Genomic DNA, 15,333 nt, shown 5'->3' with positions numbered 1-15,333 from the left:
AACTCTTTTAATTTTTCTCCTACAAACTCAAAATTTTGTCTATAAGATACCCTTTACCATAGTACACTGTGTACTATGTACTATCAACTGTGTACTATCAACATTTTTGGTCCAATATTTTATAATTCCGACTGAAGGGGTTAATAGGGTGATATAAACGTTTTCCTTTGACGTTTGACTGGTTTTTGAAATAAACGATTCCATTCGATTCTCATACTCGCCGGATCTACCATTGTTGCTCTCCCGATCCCCTTCTTTTTTATGATTTTCTTCCACTTTTAAGAATCATTCCACTAAAATTAATATTTCTTTTAAATGTTGGTGTTTTCCAAGGGCGTGGGGATTGTACGATGATGAAGCACGGTATCACTGACATTACTTTACCGTAATTGACCTATATGTGAGACATTTGCATGTTTCATGTTGTTAAATGATTTAAAAAATTTCAAGAATGGCCCCAAATCTTGAAAAGGTTTTTTACCATTATTAAAAAATAATATTAATAATGAACAGTCATGCTCGTTATATTAATATTCCTCACCAACTGCAGAAAAGGGAGAAAAAGAGAAAGCCCGTCGTAGTATCTCGAGTACTCTTGCTACAACCGGTTTGCTCTTTTACATAATATGCCTTTTATTGTAACTCTTTTCGTCACTATTATATTATATTATTCCAGTTTTACATACTTAATTTCCAAAATGAAAGCCAATTTTTGGCCTTTCTTCTCACCCTCTTCAGTAAACATCGGTGGAAGAAACAAATACGCGTATTAGGTTTCACTAAGCCGTTTCTCCCTCTTTTTTGAAAAATGTTGTTATTAGGCATGTTTACAGTGGGCCGTTACCAGGCATTTCAACTTGGGTGTATACAACCTTTTAACCAAGAGTCTTTTTACTATAAGTATTTTTGTATATTTACTTTTCTGTTAATATTTTTATTTTATACAAGGATATATATGTAACAGTATTCTCTCTCATTAATTCCTAGTTACTTGGCCCCAATATAGCACTTTGAACCTATTAACTTTTTCAAGCCTTTTCCCCCTTATATATATGTTTTTTTATGTATATGTGTATATATATATGTATGTGTGTGTGTATGTGTGTATGTTATATGTATATATGTGTATGTATATGTATATATATATATATATGTATGTGTGTGTATAGGTATGTGCGTATATGCAATATGTATATGTATTTCAAGTTTTCCCTTCAGTTTCTTTCCCTCCCCCTCAACCACCATGGTACCCTTCACCGGTTAAGCTAGAAATGGCAGGCACGAAGGTATCATTGGTTTAAAATAAAATAAAAATAAAAATAGGTTAAAGTACAATTCTAAAATTATTTTACTCATTCAGTTGTTGCGTTTAAATATGGCTCCATATTAACAATAGTACTGTCTTGCTTCTGTTAAAAATGCAATATTTTTTTAAAATTTGTTTCGAATTGAAACTTTTTCTTTTTCATTTCAATTTAGCTTGTTAAAAAAGCTCTTACATGAATTTTTTTATTTCCAATAATAATTTGGAAATGTTTTAAGGAAAATTTTGTGATCATTTTGAATGCAAGTTTTCAATGAGTATGAAGCTAGATGTTGGTTTTTTCACCAGTTTTTACTTCGTTTTACAAAAAAAGAAGTACTGTATTCGCGAAAAAAATTTTCACTCAAAAATCGGCCTTCATTTCCATTTTTCTCACCCCCGAATGAATGTTTTGTTTTTTTTTTTTGACTCGACCACACGTAGATATATGCCTAAGAATGTATAGACACCCGAAATATTCATTTTGACGATCCCCGAGTTAATTACAACGAGTTTTCTCGTGACGTCTGTATGTATGTGCGTGTGTATGTCGCATAACTCATGAACGGTATGTCCTAGAAAGTTTAAATTTGTTACTTAGACTCCTAGTGGGGTCTAGTTGTGCAGCTTCCTTTTTGGTTGCATTCGGATGCTCCAAAGGAGGTCTTTTGCCTCTTTTTGTGGGGAAATCATTGTTAATTTTTATGTAAACTCAAGTGGTGTTATAATTTGTGGGACACTTGGCGATAGATCGCCTGTCTTTTGGTAGCCAAGTTTTGTCGCCAACTTGACGACAAATTTGGCGATTTTTTTTAAAATCTGATTTTAATTTAGCCACTGTTGGCGATATTTAGAGTCAACTATTGAATCAAGATGAACACACACATACACAAACACACACAAACACATACACACACGCATGCATACAGACACCTACACATACACACAAATACACACAACTGCCCACACACTCATGCCTGCACACAGACACAAACACATATGCTTACACACATACACACATACACATACCCCCCCCCCCCCCCACACACACACACACATACAAACACACAGTCGTGATTGCGAAAAACATTATTTGAATTCAAGATGACAAAATTCAAATTAATTTTTTCATTTTTTTAAATTTTTTATCTGATTTCAATTCGGCCACTGTTGGTGATATTTAAAGAGTAAACAATTGAATCACATTAAAATTGCCAGTAATGGGGAAATGACATGAAATTGGAGTAAAATGGGAGTAAAAGGAAGTCATGTGATGTACACATCAGCGCGTTTTAATATAAAAATCTACTGTTTTTGGAACTAAAATCTGCTGTTTGTGTTTCTTCCAAAACGGTAGGTGTGTACTTTTCGTTTTAGGCTCTCGCATTAAAATACAAACATGTTAAGCTCAAAAACAGTATTTCCATACGCATGCTCATCACTCATGGTTCCCAATGATGAAAAAAGTCTGAATCGCTGTCTTTATTTCAGAAAGAAGCTTCCTGTGCTGCCAATGCCCGTGAACTCTATGCCAGTGAGTCATTTTCTCTGTGTTTCGAGTTCTGTTCTTCTTTGTCTTGTGTTTTTGCCGAACATCATTTAGGGGGACAGAGATGTCCTCATTTTTCTTAAAATTCCCTTTTTTTTAAATTCCTTAAATGTCCTAATATTTTGCACTTAATGTCCTAATTTTCAGGAACTGTTCGCTGAGTCAGAAAAGAAGCATATTACACTCGTTTTAACAAGAACTGATTTAATGTCTTTAAAACACTAAAAGTACGGACTTTGGAAATGCTTAAAACAGTTTTAAAACATTTAAGGGGAGTCAGTCCCCCCCTGTAACCTCAATGTTAATTTGCACAGGTTCATGTTCCTTTTTCTGAAATTTTGTTAAAGATACAATCTTGAAATTTTTTCTGTACCTTAAGTAGACTCTTTTCTCTATACTGAAGTAAAATTTTAAAGAAAGAAAGCTTAATTTTTCTTTAAAAAATTCTAATGTGTAATTCACTATTATTATTATTTTTTTTTTTTGTAATTCCTTAATGTCCTAATATTTTGCACTTAATATCCTAATTTTCAAGAACTGTTTGTCAAGTAGGAAAAGAAGCATATTACACTCGTTTTAACAAGAACTGATTTAATTTCTTTAAAACACTAAAAGTATGGACTTTGGAAATGCGCAAAACAGTTTTAAAACATTTAAGGGGAGTCAGTCCCCCCTGTACCCTCAATGTTAATTTGCACAGGTTCATGTTCCTTTTTCTGAAAATCTATTAAAGATACAATGATGAAATTTTTTCTCTACCTTAAGTAGACTCTTTTCTCTATACTGAAGTAAAATTTTACAGAAAGAAAGCTTAGTTTTTTTTTAAAACAATTCTAATGGGTAAGTCACTGTATTTTTTTCAAAAAAAATGCCATTTTGCAACACGAAATCAGCTCTATAAAAAAATATTTTTCGAATATGAGAAAAACTTTACTTCAGTATATGCAATGGAATAGGTGGTAAAAATTTCAAAGCTTAACATAATTTTGTTTCTGAGAAAAAGGAACATTTAGTTTCAAAAATACCATTTCAAGATATTGTAATTTAAAGGAGAAAATCATACCTCATCAAAATAGGTTTACATTTTTTAAAGCTTATTTTAACTTACTTTTCATATGAGCATGATCAAGATGTTTGTGTCATTAAAAAGGTATTGAAATGCAGGGTTTGCCGATATATATCATGATATATCCGATATTTATTTTGAAAAAATCATGATATTTTGATATTTTCGACATTTATTTTTTCAACAATGGTATTTTCAATATAAAAGTATGGTAATCATAGTAATTTTGTTCATTCATTATTAAAAATAACCAAGAAGTTATTTACTATATTTTATAATAATTAATACAACAAAGTAATGCAATATTCCTTTTTTACTTGTGTTTTATATTCATAAAATTATTAGTAATGCAACAGTTTTAATTCATATTAAAAGTGCCTAATTAAATATTAAACGTTAGTCAGAATAAAAAAAAAGAAAATGTCTTATGACTGTGCACGAACTAATATGCATATTATTTATTTCAGAATCATATAACTGTGTAAGTAAGTAAAAATGGGCAAAACAGCTAATACTAAATGAACTCCATTAAAATTGATACAAATATAAAATAAAATATTATATATAAATAATGAAAGAAAATTACTTTCAAGCTTTATTGTAAAAGTAATATAAGAAAATAAAGAGGGATTAAAGATTCATTTACTATTTTAAAGACTAGTTTGTGCTGATTGAAAATATCGAGTAGATATCAAAATATCTGATATAGATCAAAATATCGGATATTTTCGAAAATATCATATTTTCGAACCCTGTTGAAATGGAGTTTCAAAATATATTAAATCAAAAAATGGAATTTTTGAAAGTATTTAGGGTACTGACTCCGCTTAAAGATAGAAATTACAGCATGAGGAGACAAGGAATTAACTACTGCTGAGCATTGCGTGCAAGATTTTAAAACGTCAACACACGCACTTGCGAGTGGAGTTGAGTTGCACTCTGCTGGTGCCGCATGTTCATTATTTTATGCCACAATTTTCTGTTAAAAGAGGAAAGTTTCGTTTGAACAGATTTGAAATTTTTGTGCTAATAAAGGAAGAGTAAGAACTTGGTTTTTCAAAAAAATAAATAAATAATAATAATAGACATAGTTCTATCAGCATTCAGGATATATTAATGAACCTTTTCAGCATTCAAACTAAATTGGTACTACTTCTTACATGGACCCCAGATTGAATATAAGAACTGGAAACTAATTTGCTGTTTAAGAGCATGACCGATGTCTACCGAGAAGTCTCATGAGTGTTACTTTTAGTCAACTTCAACAACTTGTGCATTTTAAATCAACCGGCATATGCTATGTTTTCATAGTGTCTATCCCAAAAATGGGAAAATTGCAAAATATGAGACTCCGGTCATCGTATTCCAAAGTGTTGTTGCTGTAGTTGGCACATCGCCTGATAATTTTTAATTAATATTATATTTTGATTATCTTCGATATAGGTAGATAAATTAATGCAAAAAAAAACGCCTGTTTGCTGACTTGGATACATGACCGAAAATAATAGACATTGTCTTACTAAACGCATTTTATTTGTGCGTGCATTGTGTATTCTGCCGTGGGAAGAGAGCACAGTATCTGTTGAAATGTGTTTCCAAGTCGAAGATATTTGAAGAAATGCGTTTTGCATTTCACACTAATGATAGGGAAGTGTTGGGATTAGACATTTTTTCTCACGAAAGCCGAATAACCGAGCTTATACAATAAAGCTGATGTACAATAGATAACCAGGGCCCAATACAGGCTGATTTTGCTACTGTTTTTTGGTACCTTCACAAAAATCTTGTTTTGAAATCGGTACTTTCACCAAAATCAAGTAATAAAATCAGTAGCTTCACAAAAACATCGAACATTTCACAAAAATTCGCATTTTAAAATATAAAATTTGTTTCTCTGTTTAAAACAAAATATACTCATAAAATAAAATTATAAGCAGGTTTATATGAACAATCGCTTAAATAGAAACCTTTTTGTGGTATTTTAACTAACTTTTAGCTGTTTCTTACCAAAGTGTATTTATGCAATGTTATCACAATCTTTAAACATCTGTTTTGAGGAACCGTTTTTCTCAAAATTTCCTATATTGTACACAGTATATAGACCATTAAGCTGAAATTACGATGGTATTTTTCGCACCTCTTAGGTTTTCAGCTTCCCCCCCCCCCCCCAAATAAAAAAACGAAACCTGTTAAAAATAATACTAGATGACATTTACACTTTTCGAACTAAAATTTCACTTGTTCCACTACTTTTTTTACAAAAAGGATGCGTCTAAAATTTCACAAAAACAATGCTCATAAAAAAAATCTTTCATAATAATAGAATGATGCAATGCTTTCAGAAAAATAGGTAGCGAGAAAAAAACTTGGATTGGCCAAAAATGAAAAAAAAAAACAAAAAAAACTTGCGGATACTGCGCTTACCTTCCCAGTACAGTATTTCTTTTCGTGCCTGCATATAATTTTGAGTTTTGTGCTCAGATACTTCATACTTTCATTTTACTATGCTTCTGACCACGACATGTGGATGTCCCATTTGTCCATTTGAAATAGTGAGCAGCTTTTTTTACGGCGCTTCCTCCCATTGGAGAGAAGTCGAGCAATTACTGTCTGACCATCGATTACATGGAAAGGCTAATATCCGGTTTATAGGCGGAAATGGACGCATCTATTAGTTTATAGGGGTGTTAGTTGGTTTGTTACATATGTGCACTTTTGCCTCTCTATTATTCAGCCTTAGTTTTGGAAAAATGAAAATTTGCTCACGGCAACAATTTTTAAATCTAAAGTATATTCGATCTATAGTCTCACGGCAAAAACTAATCGCTTTATTTATTTACAACAAAGTTTAGAGCTTACCATTTTGCTTTTAGGTTCCCGAACGAAATGAAAATATTTTCTTTTCTTTTTGCTGTTTCCATGGTAACTATTTTTGTTTCCCCTTATTTTATTTTCGAGAATGCAATGAATGAATAAGGCACTAGTGACATTATAAAGCTCCTGCATCAAAATCCCATCATTATTTTCCCTTCTCCTGCTAGATTCATTCAGATGGAATCATCTTTACTTGGAAGATTGCCAAATTACATGCAATCCGTGGTCAAACACTATATGGGTAATTGAAATGTTGGAAAATGGAAACCATCCTTCCAAACTCGCGGAGTGAAAGATGCGGGCTTTTGGGTTTGTTGCAGATATATACACACAACTGGGTTACAAATATTCCTCCTCTCTTCCAGGTAAATCTCCGATGGAAGGTGCCACCGACTCCACTACGATGAATAGTGCCACCTCTATGCAGAGCATTCCCGGTGCCACCGATGCCGTCGCGGCACCGGAGCACGCCAGAGAAGAGTCGGCCCACATCATACAAGGTGATCCGTTTCGTTCGAGTCCAGGGAGGTTCGGGGGCCCTCCTGCAGAAAATTTTCAAAGTTGAAGTCTTAAAAATGCAATTGAAGCATTCGGAGCTCTGAAGTGGATAGAGTCAAAATATACCTGATCCACTTTGCTCTCAATGCCTTAAAGGTCATTTTAGATTGCATTATGGGAAAGAAACGGGTTGAAGAAAGCATCCCTGGCAATTTTTCAAATTTGTACACTTAAAAAGGGCCATTGGGAAAGATATTTGGAACAAATGAGTTGCCGAAGCCCTCCTCGGGAAAGTTTTTGACAGTGAAATATTAAAGCTCTGCCGTTGTAGGTCCTCTTTGGTTACAAAAGGGAAAGGAATGGGGTTTAAGGAATCACTTCTGAGAATCTTTTTAAATTGTAGCATTATTTAGACAGTCTTTGTAGATTTTAGAGACAAGGAAAGTTGGGGCACTCCCCCTCATTTTTTGCTAAATCGAAGTCTGTAAGAAGATATTGTGCAGACCATCTTTCTTGTGAAAAGGAAGGGTTGATGTTTTTTGAAATGAGGCAGTGAGAAGCAAAGGGTTGGGTTCAAAAGTTCTTTAGCATAAAAGCTAAAATTGAGGGGGAAATGTTAGCAAAATGCTAAAATGTTACACATTCTCATATATTTATATATGCCTCAGTGTGTTTCATCTCCAGTTGAAAATAAAATTCATATTTCATCTGTGACATCTTTGAAGAAATAAGTACAACGGCTATTTTTTAAAAACATAAAATAAAAAAAGAAAACACGATTGGTGTTCAGAACGTTGCAGTCCCATCCTCCTAATAAAGCAGTTATTGGTGGGACATAATGCTGGATAAGACTAATAGTTATTGAATTTAATTGTAGTTTTAAACATCTTAGCCAAGATTTAAAAAAGATTGAGTTGATTGTCGCAATGCATGTTTCCTCTCTAGGATCATACATTTCTTCTTTTTTTTTTAAATTAATTTTTTATTTGAGCAAAAAAGCGAAAATGCATTGCTTTATTTTCGCAATTCAGACAGTGTTTTCGCATCATGCGAAAAATGCGACCGTAGCGGAAACTCTGATCCCTTCGCTTCTCGCTGTATCAAATGGTAATTTCGGAAAAACAATTTAGGTGATGTTTGGAGATATTAGAGGGCAGAGTTTTAAGACTTGACCGTGGAAATTCTTTGAAATTGTAATCCTAAGTACACAGTCGAAGTCTTTTGTCAGTACTGCCGTGCTAAGCACAGATGTGGTATCTGCACATTTTATCAAAATTGAGTTATTGTCACCAGGTGATCGTTAGTAATTTAATTTACCCAAATGTCAAGTTTTTTGGCGATTTGTGAACGCGGAATATTAAAAAAAGCTTCAAGAAAAAAGTCGTAACTGCACAGTTTGTGTAGTTTGCTAAAGCAATTTGAACGTAAGTGACAAATACTAAGCCTTTTAAGTGGCATCTGCGCAGTTACCACTTTTTTCCTTAGTATTTTTTGTAGATACGACATTTATACCTTAGTAAAGCAGCATATTTAATAATGTAGCAGTTTATTGTAACACAGAATATTAAAATTAGTTTACCGTTGAATAGTTGATACAGGTTTATAAAAAAAACTAATACAACTTTGCATAATTGTTAAAGTAAATATTCAGCTTTTTCTCTTTAAATGTTTATTTAAATTGCAATGCATGTAAAATATTCGTATCTAATTCTTTCAGGCAAACAAACCGCATTTCATTCTACGGCCAGTAATATTTTTATTTAAGTATCGTCTGCTGCCAAAATTATCTTCATGCTCGGTAAAAATGAATCTGGAAAATAAAACATTATAAAAAAAACACATTCTTTGAATATAAAAAACAGAAAATTGTTATGGATTACAGTTTTAACTGTCCGGAGTTTTGAAAATGGTATCTTTTAAAAGGTAGAATCTGTTAGATTTGTATTAACAAAATAGAGCGAAACAGCTAAGTTCAAAGAAAGCAGATGTTTTCAGTATTATTTAATGATACCTTGAGCACGTTTTACTAAGCTACTTTTGTTGTATCTGTGCAGATACCCCTAAAAATGCTTGGTCATTGTCACTTACGGTGAAAATAGCTTAATATATGGAAAGGTTTTGAAAAGAAAATGTGTCGTAACTACATTTATTAATTTTAAGTTAAGATTTTTACAAAAATACTCTCTTTCCGTTTTTAGATAAGTTATTAACGAAACAACTACCGCAAGTTGAGCATTTAATTAAGTCATAAATCAAAGAAACGAGTTGTAAAACTTTAATCGTCCATTTCTCATTTTGAGCTCTACTGCAGATACCACATCTGTGCTTAGCACCGCAGAGTAGTCAATGATAGAGGAAGAAATTGTTGGAAATTGAAGTCCTAAAAACGCGATGCTTTCCTCTTGCAGTGATCGAGAATGGAGTGAGCACAGGCGCCATTGTGTGCATCGTGGTGTTCCTCGCCATTTCCGTGAGTGTTGCAGTCTGGGTCTTCTACGCATTCAGGAACCCTGAGACACCCTCTGGACAGTTCCTCATCAAGGTGGGTACCTTGCATTTTATTTTTATTTTGGAACATAAAAATATACAGGTGAGGACAGGACGGGTAAGTGTGTGAGGAAATTTCAGAAAAAATAACAAATACTCGGTGAAAATAGACTAAATGAGAAAAAGTTTATTATTTTTGCTTTGCAAAATGGAGTCTACTCTTTATTTTTAAAAATGTTCTGGCTTGGCAGGAATGAGCGGAAATATACAGGGTGAGTCAAAATGAATATAGCGATTACACACGGCTACAGTAGAAGACCATTATAACGCCAACCTGTATAACGCAATTCTCTATAAACCGCACTACTTTTCAAAAGTAAAAAATAGGTTTTGGAGTTTAAAAAATCCCTCTGTTTTGCTTTGCAAACATAAAAATGGTTAGGCAAATTAAATTTTGAAAGTTTTTCATCTTTCCATCTTATTTTAAAGCTTTTAAATTGAAAATGAGTACTCATAGTAAACAGAAAACAACAGATGGCTCTTGAAGATGCAGCTGTTATGCAAACCATGAAGCTAGCAGAAGTGCATGATTTTGATTGTGAAACACATTTATTTGTGAATAACTAATTGTAATATGGGTGCTTTAATACTCATTGCAGATAAAACTCATTCCGAATATATTCTGAATATTAGTTTCAAAATTTGTGAAATGATCTATATAATGCAAAAACCTGTATAACGCAAAAGCTGTGGTCCCAAGTTGTGCGTTATAATGGTCTTCTACTGTATAACTATTTAATGAAGAAAAAATATATCGATAAGATTTACACAGAATGTAGACGGAACTTCAAAATTTTGTGTACGTATCTCAGAGATTTTCTATGTGTCTTCCCTTGGTCACACGGGCAATATCTAAGCGATAGTCCATCTCACGCCATGCATTCTGAAGTATTTGTACAGTAACCGACCCAAGTGCATTACAAATTTGAACTTTCAGTTCTTCAATTGTTTTAGGCAAGGGTAGCACAAACACCCTGTCTTTCACATAACCCCATAGAAAGAAATCACAGGGTGTCAAGTCCGGAGATCTCGGTGCCCAGGAGCAAAAGACATGTGCAGACTTCCACTTTGCCGCACCTGCACTTTACGTAAAAAATTTTTGTAGTTTCGTCTACATTCTGTGTAAATCTTATCGATATATTTTTTCTTCATTAAATAGCTGTTCGTAATCACTATACTCATTTTGACTCAACCTGTATATTTTTTAAATATTTGAAAGACTGTATTCATTTGCAAAAGCACGAGTTCTTGACGAGAGAATAGTGTAGAGTATTTTTTCACACACACACACTTGTTAAAAAATAAATTAATAAATAAATAAAATAAAATATATATTTAATTACCTATTAAAACTAATATAAAATTAGATTAAGTTTTCCTTAATATAAAATTAATTTTTCAGTATTCTAACTGTAGCCAACATGTGATTGGTCCATTGATATTTAAATTAGCTTCTGGCTGTTGACCAATCAGGTGTTGGCACACATGTAACTGCATTTCCAACTGTTGTTTTTCAGCAACATGTTTTGATTTTCACCAGTTGCCTTTTTATCTTGCAAGAAGCAAGTTGTGTTCATGTTAAATAAAAAGATTTTTACAGAAAGGTTTTTACTCTGATTTGAAACAGATAAGTAACTTTGAATTTTTATAACAAATAGTTCCTCTCAAATGAATATCGAAAGGTTTCGATGTGTGTTTCGCTTAACTTTCTCTATTTACGTACACATGACTGCTATCGTATTACTGTAATGTGTTTTTCTTGCAACAGTGATACAGTGCTTTAAAATGGTTTCATAATGGGTTGTACGTCTCAGAGAGTGATTTTAATCATTTCTCAGGAGTTTTCCTGCGGAGGCAGTTGCTGAAGTGAAGTATTTGCTCTGAAGTTCGTACATTAATCCATATAGATCATTTATTCTTCTCTTTTAATAGTTTTTTTTCAAAAGGACCAAACGCATCATAATGCTACTCCATCACTATTTATTAACAGGGTGCTTCAAAGGGAGTGCATTATTTCAGTGCCCTGTTACAAAGAGCCCTTTAAAGTGCTTTATTTTGAAAAAAAAAAAATCTTAATTATTTTGACTAAGTGCTTTATTTTTTAAGCAAGTCCGTAAAAAATATAATTTTTTTTCTCATCTCTCCAACTTCAAAGCCCACTGTTTATTTCCTTTGATGAAATGTGATATTTCAATGAACGACTGAGGAAAACTGGTCATCTTCGTGAATGTTATTTGTTTTTAACGGTTCACCTGTATTTTTAGCAGTTGACGTATCTGTGGATTTGAGAAATTGCTTGTCAATTCTCAGAGTATGGCTTAGTTTTATATTAAAAAAATTTAATTAAATATTAAAAATTCTTTTATGCAGATTTTTAAATGATTCAGTGATTTGTTTCGAAATATTAACACAGTTATGTAGGTTTTTTGTACACTGCTTATTTCTTTTGATGAAATGTGATATTTCAATGAACGACTGAGGAAAACTGCTCATCTTTGTGAATGTTATTTGTTTTTAACTGTTTATTGGTATTTTTAGCAGTTGACGTATCAGTGGATTTGAAAAATTGCTTGTTAATTCTCAGAAGCTTGGTTTTATAAAAAAAAAATTTTGATTAAATATTAAAATTCCTCTTATGCAGGCTTTTTAAATGATTCAATGATTTGTTTCGAAATATTAACACAATTGTTAGGTGGGTTTTTTTTATTGGACCACTGCTCGATGACCCTCTAAGTCTTTACTCTTAGTGATAAGTCTAGCCGTGGACCAGCTAACACAAATGTTGAAGTCTGATCTTTTTTTTTTTTTTTTTTTGACAGTTCAAAGCTGGGATGTGACTTCACACAAAATCTCTGCATTAATAATAATAAGTTAGACTACAGTCAAATGGACAAAGCTGTCGATTGCCGAAAAACAGGCTCGGATCTGCGTATCTGCAGTTTGAGGGGCACGTCCTTAAGAAGCCTGAGGGCCGAAAAAATTGTGGAAAAAAAACTCACTAAGACTTATTATTAACATTGCAAGTATACTCTGCCAGTTTTTGGGGATTTAAGATTTTGTTGCGGGGGGAACAAAGTTTACTGATCCGGGACTGCTGAAAGAATTTTTAACTATGATTCCCCCCCCCCCTTGAAAGTTGTAAATGAGTCACTCTGTGTTCAGTGCAACTTTTTGAAGGAAAATAAAATCATTTTTTCAAATGATCCTCCCATTTATATCAAATGCAATGATATCAGGGGGGGGGGAGTTTTCCATCTTTTTGCTGATTTCTGTCCGTTTAGAACCGAAGGAGATAAAAGTTAATAAGTAGTAAATAACTGAGGAGTGAGCTATATGAGAAATGTGCAAGTAAATTATGTTTTTTGTTTAACTTGTATCATTGGATTGTATGAGAGAGAAAACTGTCATTACCTTATGATAAATTATAAAAGACTCATTGTTCATTCATCACACAGATTAATTAAGAAAGTTGTATTTATTAATAAATTAAGAACTGAACAACAGCAAAGCTAACTGGTACACACAGTACCGTTGAAATCTTCTGAACACTATATGGTTGCCAGCTTCATCAAAGAAACAGATGAAAGAAAGTAAAGCACATGAAATAATAAACGTAAAACAAGGCTTAAATAAACATAAGACAGGAAAGAATTAAAATATACCTAACACTCATAAATAAAATAAGAGAGCTATTTTGTTAAAAAAAATTTTATGCAATCATTATAGTTTTTCAGAATGTTTATTGAAAATTTTTTATTTCTTACCCTTGATGTTTCGTACGAAAGCTTTTTACTGCTTTAAAAACTATATTCCAAAGGCTAATTTATTTTTCAAAAAATCTTTTTTAAATAAATTTTTGCAACTTTACCCAACTAGGCCCCACTCTTCTTCTCAATAGACACTTGTTTCTGTTAAGTATAGTTTATTTCTTTCGTGTCTTATGTTTAGTTAAGCCCAGTTTTACGTTTATTATTTCATGTGCATGTGCTTTAATTTCATTCATCTGTTTCTTCAACGAAGCTGGCTACTGTATAGTGTTCGGAAGATTTCAGCGGTACTCTGTGTACGAGTTAACTTTGTTATTGTTCAGTTCTTAATTTATTATTTAAATGAACACAACTTCATACTTGCCAACTCTACTTTTTTTAATGGGGTACTCCCGTTTTTTTGCTTCCATCTCCCGATTTTCCGTTTTTTACGATTTTCTCCCGTTTTTGCACTTTTTTCAGTCAATCATCAAAAAGTTTCACCTTCTTGTCAATAGATGGCGCCCTTTTCTACTCTACCAATGTCGGGGAATAGGAATTTTTCCAATTAATAACTCATTTTGTCAAAATTAATTTTTTGGTATCTTACCACTTTGCATGTTCAACGAAACACGTGCTTTGCCGAAAATGGCAGCAGATTTCAATCCTTCTGCATCTCGGAAATATTTCAATTATTTTGGAAGTTTGAAGTTATTTTAACATGAGCTACCCTATACCTACTTAATTTGTATTTTATTTTAATTATATATTGATTTTTTTTCTCGGATTTTAGTAATTAAATTTTTGTAGCTACTTTTTTGGTAGAGACTGGGGAATGCACGAAACTTCAAGCAAATTCACTCCTTGTTTTTTGGTTTTTCCTTTGCACTACATTTTTCATGCTGCTACCAATTAGCTTGCATCTGTGAAAAATCCCCATTACACTTTAGTATTCATGAAAGCATAATTTAATAATTCTGTTGCGAAGATATGTCGCTGGTGAATCGCCTATGTACCTCTAGTAGAATCTCCTGTTTTTCTTTCTTTCAAGGTTGGCAAGTATGCAACTTACTTAATTAATCTGCGTTATTAATGAACAGTTTCACTTATGCATCTCTGTGTGGTTTCATCGACTTGTTTTCTTTTCCAGTACCGTCCCAGCCAATGGACCTTCAGGAAGGAGGAGGGAGGCATCACCTCCAACTCTCGCCACCTCTGATTGGCTGGAGGGAAGAAATGGGGCTGACCCTTCCACACTCGAGGAAGTGCGATTCCAATTCCGGTGCCTTTTCATTTTCCCTCACTCTCACCACTCCACCCGAGGTTTCGAGAAACTTCGTCAAACGGGGAAGTAAAGAAAAACGAAACTCTTCGCTGTCATTGGCCGAAATGGGAGGAATGATCGTGACATCCAGCAGAGAAATGTCCCATTGCCATTTTTAATCATCATGCTTTAATGGATCATTTATTATTTTCCAACGAGTTAGTATAGTAACTCGGTGGATTATTTTCCTTTTTAGTGCCTCAATTCAATTTTTTTAAAGATTATTTTTTCTTTAAGTGATTTTTTTAGTCTCGTTTAATGCAGGGCTTCATTGGCGACTAAAAAGTGACGAATACTACTATTTTCAATCACGGGCTAACTATTTTAGTCAAAATATTGGTGAAAACAGCCATTTTATAATCGGTATAAAACTGACTATTTTAGTGAAAAAGCCGCTACAGTTCATAAAAACTCTAGCTTTTCTTT

The 15,333-nt window shown here is 33.0% G+C and overlaps 1 protein-coding gene across 1 annotated transcript in view; it reads left to right on the top strand.

Annotated features, from left to right (window-relative positions):
- Positions 1 to 14,985, top strand: part of LOC129232653 (plexin domain-containing protein 2-like) — a 69,558-nt gene extending 54,573 nt beyond the window's left edge. The window contains exons 10-14 of the mRNA XM_054866785.1: positions 2,795 to 2,862; positions 6,960 to 7,033; positions 7,158 to 7,292; positions 9,699 to 9,832; positions 14,734 to 14,985. Coding sequence (XP_054722760.1) covers positions 2,795 to 2,862; positions 6,960 to 7,033; positions 7,158 to 7,292; positions 9,699 to 9,832; positions 14,734 to 14,802 — 480 coding nt within the window. The 3' untranslated portion in view covers positions 14,803 to 14,985. The remainder of the gene's footprint in view (positions 1 to 2,794; positions 2,863 to 6,959; positions 7,034 to 7,157; positions 7,293 to 9,698; positions 9,833 to 14,733) is intronic.
- Positions 14,986 to 15,333: the final 348 nt, after the last annotated feature.

The sequence above is a fragment of the Uloborus diversus genome, unplaced genomic scaffold (assembly GCF_026930045.1).
Source record: "Uloborus diversus isolate 005 unplaced genomic scaffold, Udiv.v.3.1 scaffold_13, whole genome shotgun sequence".
Taxonomy (NCBI): domain Eukaryota; kingdom Metazoa; phylum Arthropoda; class Arachnida; order Araneae; family Uloboridae; genus Uloborus; species Uloborus diversus.
The sequence above is the reverse complement of the archived record's forward strand: the minus strand, read 5'-3'. Positions and strand labels throughout refer to the sequence as shown.